At 46.6% G+C, this 12,470-nt stretch overlaps 1 protein-coding gene across 2 annotated transcripts in view; it reads right to left on the reverse strand.

The window, feature by feature from the left end:
• LOC119444420 (serine/threonine-protein kinase haspin-like) overlaps positions 1-12,470 on the reverse strand; it is an 87,148-nt gene that overhangs the window by 31,423 nt on the left and 43,255 nt on the right. The window contains exons 1-2 of one of the 2 annotated variants that reach the window (XM_037708823.2): positions 11,249-11,624; positions 9,951-10,053 (exon numbers count right to left, since the gene is read on the reverse strand). The exons of the other annotated variant lie outside the window; for it this stretch is intronic. Of the exons in view, the coding sequence (XP_037564751.2) occupies positions 9,951-10,053; positions 11,249-11,570 (425 nt within the window). The 5' untranslated portion in view covers positions 11,571-11,624. Of the gene's footprint in view, positions 1-9,950; positions 10,054-11,248; positions 11,625-12,470 lie in introns of those variants that run through there. 2 annotated transcript variants of the gene reach the window in all.

The following is a 12,470-nucleotide window of genomic DNA, read 5'->3' on the forward strand; positions in this document are numbered from 1 at the left end:
CAGAACGCGCGAAAGATAACGCCGAGGAACATATCAGAAACTTGTAATTCGAAAATTCCGTCTTCTAAAAGACTGGAAGCAGGCTTTGCGCCCACGCATTTGTCTTGAGTGCGAGAAGGCATTCTGCGAACGTCTAGCATGGTCCGGCTGGGAGCCTCTGTTGCGTCCGTCGCGTCGCCCGAGGACAAGTTTTGGAAACGATAAGTCGCCCGTGTGTTTGTGCTGCTAAAGTGCACGAAATAATGCCCGGAAACGGGGGACTGCTTGGAAATCAGATGTTTTCATATTTTATGGTATTGTTTGGGATGAGTCGGGTATTTTCTTCGCCATGTATGTAAAAGCGAATTGCTTTTGTTTGTAATTCTGCCAATTCACCGCTTTCGCACGTTTCGCCTCTACACGCAGTATTCCCCTATGTCTAAATACCAAAATGACACATGCTTGTAACATTTAAAATTAAATTAAATTATGGGGTTTTACGTGCCAAAACCAGTTATGATTATGAGGCACGCCGTAGTGGGGGACTCCGGAAATTTGGACAACCTGGGGTTCTTTAACGTGCACCTAAATCTAAGTACACGGGTGTTTTCGCATTTCGCCCCATCGAAATGTGGCCGCCGTGGCCGGGATTCGATCCCGCGACCTCGTACTCAGTAGCCCAACACCATAGCCACTGAGCAACCACGGCGGGTGCTAGTAACACGCTGTTAGGTGCTTGTAAATGTAACATGCTTGTGATTTACTTTTTTCAGCTGATGCCGTCCGGTGGAGCTTCATACAGGAACTACTGCCTAACCTGCTGGGGTCACAACGCTGGATGAACGCATAAAAAGCGCGGAACGAGCTTTTATATAGAGCAAAATAAATATTTCCTCATTGGACAAAAGGTCTTGCGTCTACTTTGTGAAATTGTACGTGGCACCGATTCGATAGGACTTTACGAGATCGTTCGCAATAATTTTTACTAAATAATAAACCGATTCTGCACGAAGAGAAAAAAGAGGGGGGGGCGCAGCCGGCGTGTTAGCTTGCGTTCAAATTACGCGCGCCCAAAACCGGAAGTGATTGACGCCGACCGCTTGGCACGCTGCTTCTCTATGGTACATGTCTTTTCGCGTTATCTTATTAACACGGCGATAATCGACGCAGAACCGAATGGAACCATCTTTTTTTGCGACGAGAACCACCGGTGATGCCCACGAGCTATGGGAAGGTCGAATGATGCCGCGCTGAAGCATGTCGTCGACGTGCTCACTGATCACCTGACGCTCCTTGGCTGAGACGTGGTACGGGTGCTGCCGCAATGGCACGTTGGAGCCAGTGTCGATGTGGTGGCTGACGGTTGACGTGCGGCTCAGGGTAGGCTGAGCAACATCAAAAGAAGAACGGAACTGGGCAAGCAGGTGAAGCTGGGAGCGCTGCTCGGAAGTAAGGTCGTCGGCAATGAAAGGTGTGAATAAGTCAGGTGATGGCGGAGCAGAAGTGGAAAGTGCACAGAAGTCAGTGAGCTCTGCATGCGAAGCATCCGGCAAGTCGGTAATAAACATGTCATCAAGGGGCTGAACACGGCCAAGTGCTTCGCCGCAAAGAGCCTTCAGCGCTGTAGGAAGCGGATTGCAGACAACGATGGAGCTGAAACCAGCTGAAATGTCAAGCGTGGCGAAAGGGACGGGAACATCTTTGCGGGTTATGAAGTGTTCCGAAGGAGTGAAGAGGACAGCGCCTTCAGAGACAGCGCCACAAAAGGCGAACAACGGCAGAGAGAGTACGACGGTATGGCGACGTCTTCCCGAAGGACTAGCTTAGCGGGAAGAGAAGTGGCGTCGACGAGGGGCTCGTCACACAGAGGCGATAATTCGACTTCAGCACGCGCACAGTTGATGACGGCGTTATTTCGCGAAAGAAAGTCCCACCCAACTGTCACGTCGTGAGAGCATGACTGCAGAACCACAAACTCCACGATATAAAGAACGCGCTGAATAACAACTCTAGCTGTGCATGCTGCTGAAGGCCGGACTGGCTGGGCGCTTGCTGTGCGAAGAGAAAACCCAGAAAGTGGCGTCGTAACTTTTCGTAAAGCGCGAGAGTGGCGTTCGTTTAGGACAGACACGGCTGCTCCAGTATCAATTAGTGCAACGGTAGGAACGCCGTCAACAGTAAGGTCGACAACGTTTGAAGGCGACAATGGAGGACTTGTACAGATCGATGGCGACGCAGTTCCTGCCTCCTGAACTGCGGCGCTTAGTTTTCCTCTTGCGTGGGTGAAGGGCGCCGACACATGGGGGACAACGAGCGGCGACGCGGGGAAGGTGAACGTGTAAGGACCGGGCGCTCGGCTGGTGGCCTGTTCGACTGCCGACTAAAAGAAGTGTCGTGGAAAGATTGCACATCGGCGTAGGGAGGCGACTGCGCAAAGCCATCAGAGTGCAGCATGCGGCGGCGGCAGAGTCGTGCAACATGGGCGGGAATACCGCAGGCATAGCATATGGGTCTGTTGTCTTGCGTGCGCCAAGCATTAGCAAAGGCAGGAGCAGGTCGATGAACGGGATGTTGAACGGGTGGTAGCGGCCGTGGATGTAGCGCAACGAGTGGTTGACGAGGAGACTGCGCGGCGACGGATGCGTAAGTGGCGCGGCGACAGGGGACTGCTGATGCTGCATTGGTAGAGCCTCAGCAACTTGGTCTACAATAACCCGCCGGAGCGTCGGGGCGAGCTGTGTAGGAGGCTGTGTAGGAGGCTGTGTAGGAGGCTGTGTAGGAGGCTGTTGCGGCAGCGGCTGCCGTTGGTGTAGCTCAGCGAAGGGTAGTAGAGAAAGCTGACGTGCAACTTCCTCCCGCACGAAAGCTTGGATTTGTGTGAGCAGTAGGGAGCGATCAGAGAAGACTGTCATGGAAGAGAGGGCCTCGTCAGCCACTGAGGGGCGCCTGGTCAAATCGCGCTGCCTCCTCGACTCGTCGTAGCTTTGACACAAGTTTATGAGCTCTGCTACGGTGTGCGGCCTCTTGGCGATCAACATTTGGAAAATGTCGTCGGCGATGCCCTTCAAAATGTGTTTCAATTTATCATTTTCGGGTATAGAAGCATCCACACGTTTGCGTAGGTCGAGAACCTCTTCGATATAACAGGTGAATGTTTCACCGGGTTGTTGCGCTCGCTCTCGTAACCGCTGCTCGGCGCGCAACTTGTGAACGGCGGGGCGACCGAAAACTTCAGCGAAACTGGTCTTGAATGCTGACCAGGACTGAAAGTCGCCTTCGTGATTTTTAAACCACAGGTGAGCCACTCCCGCAAGGTAGAAGATGACGGCATTTAACTTCGCGGTATCGTCCCATCGATTGTGCACGCTCACCCATTCGTAGGTAGACAACCAGTCATTGACGTCCTGCTCATCCGTACCGCTGAAAACCGCTGGATGACGGAGCGGGAGATCGCCAGAGCAGGCAACGGAGGGTGGTGGCGACGTCGGCTGGGGAGAGTCAGGCATGACGGGAGGGAGAGTCCGAGACCGGAGTTCCAGGGTGTAGATGTTCTTGAATACCCAGCACCTTCCACCAATTGTAAAGGGGTGTACTGAAGAATTCAGGTGGTAGCGTCTATTCGTAACCGAGAAGGCTGGTGACGCAGAGAAGGAACAGCTGGTTGCCCGAACGGCTCACACTCGTGCTAAGCACTGGCGATCCGGCTGGCCCACTGGTTGCACTGGAGGCATTAAACAGTCGATCTGGCTGGCCTTGTGCTTGCTTGCTTGCTTGCCTTTAAAAGTGGCTCGTACCCACTATGGGGGATTGGCCAAGAATCGGGTGATTTAAGGAAAACAATTATCGGAGTCTAATCAGGATCACTTTTGAAAATTTTTGAATGACGAAAGGAAATTATTCATATAAAAATTCCTTGTGCTCTTCTTCTTCATTACACTCCTTTCGATATATCATCCACCATGTAACAGTGTGAGGCAATTCTTGGCAGAGCTCGATGAAATACTGGGCAAATGGGGTTCAGCTACGCAGCTATGCTTAGCTGGTGATTTTAACATAAGTACGCTATGCGTCACGTCAACTACTGTTTCCGATTACTAATCCATTTTGTCTTCTTATGGTTTGGAATCCATCATAAATCATCCGACTAGAGAAGAGTGCTTAAATAACCGAGTAGTAGCAGTCCTGCATAGACCACATTGTGGTGCGCGCATCTGACTATTCTTTGGCTGCTTGCGTCGTAAATCAGAGGTTAGCCAACCACTATTTTGTGGCCTGTTGCCTTTCGAAGCCTTCTCTAGCTGTAGAACATCAATCGGTTGGGAACACTAAAAGAAATAAAATGGAAATTCAAATCACTAATGCAAAAATGTTCGACCAACACATCACTAATTTTTACTGCTCTTGGCTGATTGAGGGCAGTGCGCCAAATAAGGTATCGGGTTAATAAATCTTGTTGTTAGGCTAGTTGGTACATGCTTCATACAACGAAAAGAGGCAACACACCACACCTTTCGCCTGTCTTTTTCCTTGGTGTGTTGCGTCTTTTCGTTGTATGAAGGTATCGGGTGCAGAACGAAACGGCAGTTGAGTGCAGAACGAAAAGTTCTACACTAAGCTTAAACTATTTGAGCGCCTAAGTAGATATACTGTTATGAAAAAGTGCAGAAATAATGTTAGCTGGCTTAATGCCGATATTATGCGTGCCATATCGTTTAGGGATTGGCTCTGGAAGCACTGCAAACGTTCTCCTAAAAACGAGGGTTTAAAAGCTGAATATAAAATGGCAAGAAACAGGGTAGTCGGGCTTTTGCGAACAGCGAAAGGAATGTGTTTTTTTTAAAAATAAATTCAACCATTCGCGCAAAAGTACCGCGAAAACGTGGTCAATAATAAATAATCTTAGGAGAGGAAATGACGTGCTTTCTCATCCCATTGACTCATTTCCAGATGACAAAAAAGTGGTAGTTAACGCATTCAACTGTTTTTTCTCACGCACTTCAGAAAACGCTTTATCCCAACAGGAAAATAATTGTACGTTGAAGGAATCTGTGTCGGCGTCCGCTTTTATGCCTAGCTTATCAACGCCTGACCTGAAAAGGATTCTTTTGAGTTTTCGGCTAAGTAAACCACCAGGAATAGATAGCATATCAGCAGGTACTCTGCGAAGTAACTTCGATGTGCTTGCGAACATCTTACTTTTTTTTAATTAATGACTTTTTAGAAAGTGCAGTAATTCCCGAGACTCTGAAAAGGGCTATAGTTAAGCCACTATATGAAGGAGGTAGAAAAGATAAGGTTGAAAATTATAGACCAATCTCGATTTTGCCGGTGCTTTCCCAGATACTTGAAAAATTCATGTACGAATGCATGACGTCTTTTTTAATGAAGTTTTCCATTTTATCGCCCGGTAGTTTGGTTTCGTTGCGAATCGCGGTACCACAGCCCTATTAGAAGAATTCTCAGATGAAACATATTTCGCATTTGAAAACAACTTATTCACCTGTGCGCTATTTCTAGACATAGCAAAAGCTTTTGACACAGTGAATCATAACATTTTGCAAGCGAAACTAACTTTAATGGTATTCAAAGGACCATTTCACAACGTACTGCGAAACTACATGTGTGGTAGGTCGCCGATAGTTATGGCCGACAAGGAAACCGTCAGTAGCAAGCTATGGCTTACAGCCGGTGTTCCCCATGGGTCAATTTTATCGCCTCTTGTATTGCGATAGCAATTATATGGACACTTCAACCGGATTTCGTCGTCGTCGTCGTCGCCGCCGTCGCCGTCAGGTTCCCTATATATAAAATCTTCGCCGCGCGTCGTATGCCCGAGCGGAAGCATGCGGGGACACGCGCTATCACGGAGAGCGAACGCACTCAATCTCCCACGCGCAAGCAAGGAAGCGGGAAGCCAGCGCCGGAGGGAGCGGGGGGGGGAGGGGGGAGGCGCACTTCTACTCTGCCAGCAACCGCGCTCGTCGCTCGCTCGCACCGTCGCTTATCTCCACACGGCTCGGACCTTTATGCGCTGTGTATTCGCCGCTCAGTTTCCGTTGAAGCGATAGACCGCACGTACCTTCGCCCGCTGCTTGCTGCCAGCGTTTTGACAGTCGTTGTCTGCAGTCATTCAGTGTGATCTATTCATGTTTGTTTGTGCGCGCTCACACCACGCTTGTTCATTCAGTTAGTAATAGTCGGGCCACATTTTCCAACGCACGCTACACATGCAATGCTACCCGGATCGGCAGTGCAGCGCTACAGGTGTGTCCCTTCGCACGCACTGCCCACGGGAAGCGCTTCTCATCAACACCACCGTTTCACAGGCGCCTTCTCGTGGTCATCGGGTCTCTCTTCATGTCGGTCTACTTACGGCGCAGCACACCTGCTTACTTAATCAGCTCATGTTTACTACAATTCATATTGCTACCAAATCCGCTCACCTTACTTCGTATGATATTGCTGTGTTGCTATCGCATTCATTGCTTCGCCCTTAGGGCGAAACTGTGACATTTTTTTTATTTAATATATTTGTAAACAATCCTCCTCTAGTAATTTCTAAAGGTACTATCTTTCATTATGTAGAGGGTACGGTAATATTAACACAGCATATAAATTATGAAAAGGCTGTGGGCGCCCTGCAAAATACAACACATAGTGTAATGCACCGGTTTACGAAAAATTCTATTAATGTAAATACCAGGAAGACAAAGTTGATATGTTTTAGAAACCGCTTAAAGACCACAGCAATAAACATACCAGTATTCTTGCATGACCAGCACTGCGCTTAGTGTACATGTGCCCCTGTTCAGTATGCGGACTGTGTGAGATATCTCGGTTTTTTATTGATAGCAGCATGTCGTAGCAGCAGCATCTGGCCTATCTGTGTGGCAAACTTAAGAGCATCGCTTGGTTGCTTTTTAATATAAAAGGTTTCACGCCATTATCGGTAAAGAAAACCATAGTGCATGCTCTCGCGTACAGCATATTACGATACGAAATCACCGTATTCACTTTCTGCGCATTGCGATGGCAAACGCGAATTGACAGTTTATTGAAAAATATATTTAAAAGATTTGCGTATGGCTGTGGCCAGGTGTCAGATGACAATTTCTTTTCAGCATTCGGTTTTCCTTCATTTCAGTAGTTATTTAGGCAAACAGTTGTTCTTCCTAATTTTTGGAACGACCAATTCAATATGTAGCCCCTCGACATTTGAGGGACAACAAGCGTTTCAAGGTTCCTCGTTCATTAACTAGGTATGGCGAGGCACGACGACGTGTCTATGTGCCAAAAACGATCTACCTGACGAATTTTGCTCGGTTCAGTAAAAAAAAAGGTTTTAAAGAAAATGTCATTTTCCGTTTTTTATGGGTATTTGATGTAATTTGGTTGCCTTAACCTGTATATCTATGCAAGCGTAAAAAATTTTTTCACTACGTTGGAATAACATGTATTGAATTTTTGTTTTTTGTTTTATATAAGCATGAAAAAATGTTTACGCTACATTGGCATAACATGTATTTAATTTTTATTTTTGTTTGCGCAATGTTCTGTCGGCGCTAAGGAAACGCCTGTATGTACATAGGCTGACCTCATGGCTGTTGCCGGCGCTGCCGGGCCTAGCGACACAAGCCATTTAGGCTTCGACAGGCCCGCCTACTATGTATTTGTTCTTGCGGTGCATAAATAATAATAATTATCATTATTACTACTATTATTATTGGCTTTGTTGTGATGAGCTTCACCAGCTTTTTATTGCTGTACATGTTGCCATTTTGTTTCTGTTTGTCGACGTGGCGGGCCAAGTCACGCAAGCCACTGCCTTGCCTTTGACGGGCCTGCCTTTGTATGTACGAAGACTGTAAGATGGCAACAACAATAATAATAATAATAATAAAACTATAATTATTATTATTATTATTATTCGGCTCACCTTCTGTTTCGTTTCAAAATCCTTTGCGGAATCCTCACCTGCCCCCAAATCCTCATTTCTATCATGTTTCGCATTCTGCACAAGATCACCAGAGAACATAGACCTTTGCATGTTTCCTGCCTGTCGTCACGTACACTCAACCATCCACAGGATACTGAATCTTATTATAATGCAAACTTTCATGATATTTTGCATAACTCGCTGTCATAGTGCGACTACGAAACAACGCAAAGCGTGGACAGGAACACGTTCAACTGCGTTTCCTCCTCCCTTTTGTATTTACCTTGCGCTTCGTTATGAGTGATAATTGTTATTTTCATTCATTGTGCGCACTCTTTACGTACTCTTCATTTCGATACACTATTTTTATGTTCACTCGTTTGCTTAATTGTTATTCAGCGTCTTTATTATTTATAATAATAAAATAATAATAATACATTTATTCTTAAAAATAAGTGGTACAAGGTGCCAAGGCATTAGGGAAAAAGTTGCTACAAACAGCAACTTGACTAGTCCTAATAACCAGAGGGTCCAGAAGGCAGCAGACAGCAAGAAGCGAACCGATGAAACAGTTAAGAAAAAAAGGAGAAAAAGAAAAACAAAAGAGAGAAAGGAAAAAGATAGTAAGAGCATATAGCACATAGATCACATTTAAACAAACTTGCTTCACACATCAAACAATTTGGGGAAAACAAACAACATGGATATATAAATACTTACTACTCTTGAGAAAAAAAAAAGAAAATTAGATATATAGTCAAACCCAACTCTTGGGGCAGTAGAAATTATATAGTTCTCTGCCAGAACAATTTGGTACATCAATGGATGCAGATCTGAGATTATTCAGCAATAGCTCCACTCGCTATTGCAGGTAAAGCACACAGTTTTGACAATCTCAGCTTGCTACTAAAGGTGTACTTAAGAGGATTAGCTGAAGATGGGGGGCCATATTGCTGGTTAAACTGACGACTTTCCAAGGTGATAGCGTTCGGGCTCACGCGTGGTATTGCTCTTTTTATAGCTCGCAAACTCTCTCGCCAACTCCACGCATTACAGCGGAAGCTGCGGACAACCTGAAGAAATGCTCTTCCATTGTTCTCCTCTGACGCGTCTTGATGGGATGTTAATTGAAAGGAAGCTCCATGGAAGGATCAGTGGGACACTATGGGTGAGCGCCCTTCCCTTCTTAAAACACACAGCCGTCTCTCGTTACGTTGACGCGATCGTCCACTCGCCGAACGACCAAGTGACAGCTCTTCCCTTGCGAGTTCACGCGCAGGGCTCTGCTAGCGTAACAACGTGCGAAGAATATACCAGAAAATCCCACTGTTTTCTTTTATGTGTGGCTTCCTGAGACGTGTAGCGTTGCTATGATCGCCATAAACGGTTGTCAAAGCATTTTGTACAGGCTGAGTGTGTTTAACTGAACCTGGTAGATCACACTCCTGAAGTGCCAAAAATACCACTCTTAGCGTGACCAGATTCCTCGGTAACCTACAGAATACATACAAAACGCAAAGCAGGTGGCGACGTATGCCAGATTGAAGTTCCCTCACAACTTCCCCTCGCGACGTCAAGCATTTTGATAGCGTCTGCTGAAGACTAGTTAATAGTTTGTGTTCGAGCAAGGAGTACACTGCAGTGTATATGAAGAAAGGAGTTAACCTACTGATATTGCGTGACTTTTTCCCAAGTAGTACTCCCAAAGATACGAAAATCTTTACAAGTAAGTGAGGTCACGCTAACTCACCCACGCTGTCGTTCGGGAGCGAACCTTGAAACCGCAGTGCCAAACGAGTTGCTACGCTGGCACTTTTGCAGTCCTAATTAAGCGTGCAGTGATTTTTTTTTTGCTCACAGAGCAAATTTGTTAGAATCCTATAGGCCCGAGTATTCGCAAAACGATCTTAGGCTAGAACTGTATGTAAGATTATTAGCAAACACGGCCGGCCAATGGCAAGTAGCAATTACCAACGAAAAACATTGCCTATGCGGGCCACCGATTTTTGGCTAAGCGGTGTCTCACTCCGCTCACCTGTTTTGCTCCTTCATGGTTCGGTAGATTTCGTGCTGAACGCTCCCAGTTCCCTCGAAAAACGCACTGTCCCCAGATAGGTCTGTGAAGCACACTTGTTCTCCTGGGCCAAAAAATAGGTGACAGATGTACACTTTGTACAATATGTAGGCAACTAAAGAACGATGTACATTACACTGCGGTGAAAGTGAAGGTGTATTCATGTTCTTAGTATAGGATGTGACCCCGTTTTTCGTGTGTCATCGTCTAGGGCGGAAAGGATAAAAAAGCTGGGATTACGGGGCATGGTACAGTTCATTGAAAGAGTAGAGAGACAAATGGGCCTACATGCTTTTTCGATACTCCTGTTTATGTTCATAAACATACCTATACTCGCCTATATATACAACACAGCAAGCTCTCGTAATTTTTTTTATATATAAACCGCTGTCTCCCTTGGGTTTCACAGGCTACCTTTACAAACAGCGGTGCCGAGAAGATCATGAAATGATGTTTAAACCACGGTGTCGTTGCGCGTGTGAGCTTTAATTATTGGCACCTTCCAGGGCGAACTAAGCTTCCAACTACTGATCGGCGTGTTTTAGAATAATTGTGGCCTCTGTGCCTACGTAAAAAACAAAAATAAACGTAATCCCAATGGAGTGGCTAAAGTTACCGCGGCATTTTTAGTCATCACACGTGGCCACTCACATAGGGGCCCTGAAACCGGAGGACGCCTTGGAATCAGTGCAATGCTTTTTGAGACATAAACCTAGATTGCAGGGTTAACCCCCTCGAGACTGCATAGTGGGTTATACAGTATGGGTTATACAGTATACTCGGGAGGGACACGTAGTGGGGGGAAGGGCGGGCGATGGATGGACATGTTTTCGTATAATTTTGTCCTTCTGGTGCTCTTGATCCTGCGCCAAAACACGGCAAAAGAGCGTTCTTGCATTCTGCACTCTTCACGGGGAACAAATTCCGGAATCAAATTTTAAGGCGGCCTCATATGAAAGGATGAATGCTTGGAGGCCTCTCATATTACTCTTGAACGCTGGGCGGGAACCGGTAGCAATGCACGTGGTGCTATGTCCTCCCGTAGCGTCAACGTAGGTTTAATTTCTTTTAGCTTAATTTCTATTTCGCGGCACGCTGGCTTTCACTTTCCTACGGGCACGCTAACACTGGCAAAACACAACAGGCTGTCACAAAGTCAAGGTCGCTAGTGGGTCGCTTTGACGGAGAACATCTCGGAACAGTGAAAATAAGGCCGGTATAGAAGCGTTCGCTGAGAGTGGCGGCCGTGGCATCCATACCAATGAGTGTCCGCGAAAGTGAGAAGTCGATCACCGACGCCTTCACGCCGACAGTGCCCACTTGAACTCTCCGGCCGCGAAGCAGGAACTCGGCAAACTCTTGCTGCGTGGTATTGACCAGCACGTTGCCGCAGTGCAGGTCTCTGTGCTCGAACTGCAGCTCAACCTCGGCCACAGCCAGTGAACAGGCGAGCTGGAGGAACACACTCTCGAACTGCATGATCAGCATCTGCGGGCACGTGCGCCACACCCTTTCTTTATCTACATACACCGTAGGACTGCCGCAGCGAGTACAGGCGCAATTTTCGTGCAAGTAATACATGCTTGCAGTAGTAAAGGCCAGACAATCGTGGGCTGCTCTTCTGTTAATCGCCAGTGCCTGTGCAATAATTTTTGAAACAATTTTTGACTACATGGCTCAATTTCGGAAAACGCCGCGAAAGCTTTGTGCAGGAAGGCCCGGCACAGAGCCCTCAGGGAAGACGTATTTATCCTTTTATTTTTTTAACCGTTAAGGATGGCGCGATTTGGATAATTCTGAGTTCAATAACATCTTATTGCAACAATGCACATGGCTGTGCTGAAGATTTCAAGTAATTAAGATTAAATTATTGAGTTGAACGTTCCGAAGCTTCAGGAGCAACCCCCAGAGTGACGCCGCGGTAGAGAAGGGGCTCCGCATTAACCCCCCACCTCGCGGAGTTCTTAAACACACGCCCAAAGCATGGTACGCATGATCTGAATGCGGCCGCCGCGGCCAAGAATCGAACCCCCGACCTCGTTCGTGCTGCCACACACCCACTGAACTTCCACGGTGGGGGATTTGAACTAGTGCTACCACAGCGATTGAAGGTGAAAGTACTTCAGAAGCATACATTACAACAACAGTGTCTCATAGCAATAACATCTGTAAGACAGAAGCCTTTGGCTGCCTCACATACATCCCTTACTGCACAATCACTTCAAATGCGCAAGCGCCATGGTACTACAGTCATCTAAAGCCCTTATCCAACCAGAAAGAGCGCTTCTATCACTTAGCAAAATTAACACCTTCTGATGCGCACTGGGCAGCTTATAAATCCGCTTCAGATATCTATATAGCAGCTCTAAAAACTGCTCAACGTAACAACTTGTTTGGTACACTACCTGAAATACTAATAAAAAATCATAAGAAGTTCTGGCGAACAATAAACCCAACAACTAATTATGCTATTTCACTAGC

This window comes from Dermacentor silvarum, chromosome 1 (assembly GCF_013339745.2).
Source record: "Dermacentor silvarum isolate Dsil-2018 chromosome 1, BIME_Dsil_1.4, whole genome shotgun sequence".
Classification (NCBI taxonomy): domain Eukaryota; kingdom Metazoa; phylum Arthropoda; class Arachnida; order Ixodida; family Ixodidae; genus Dermacentor; species Dermacentor silvarum.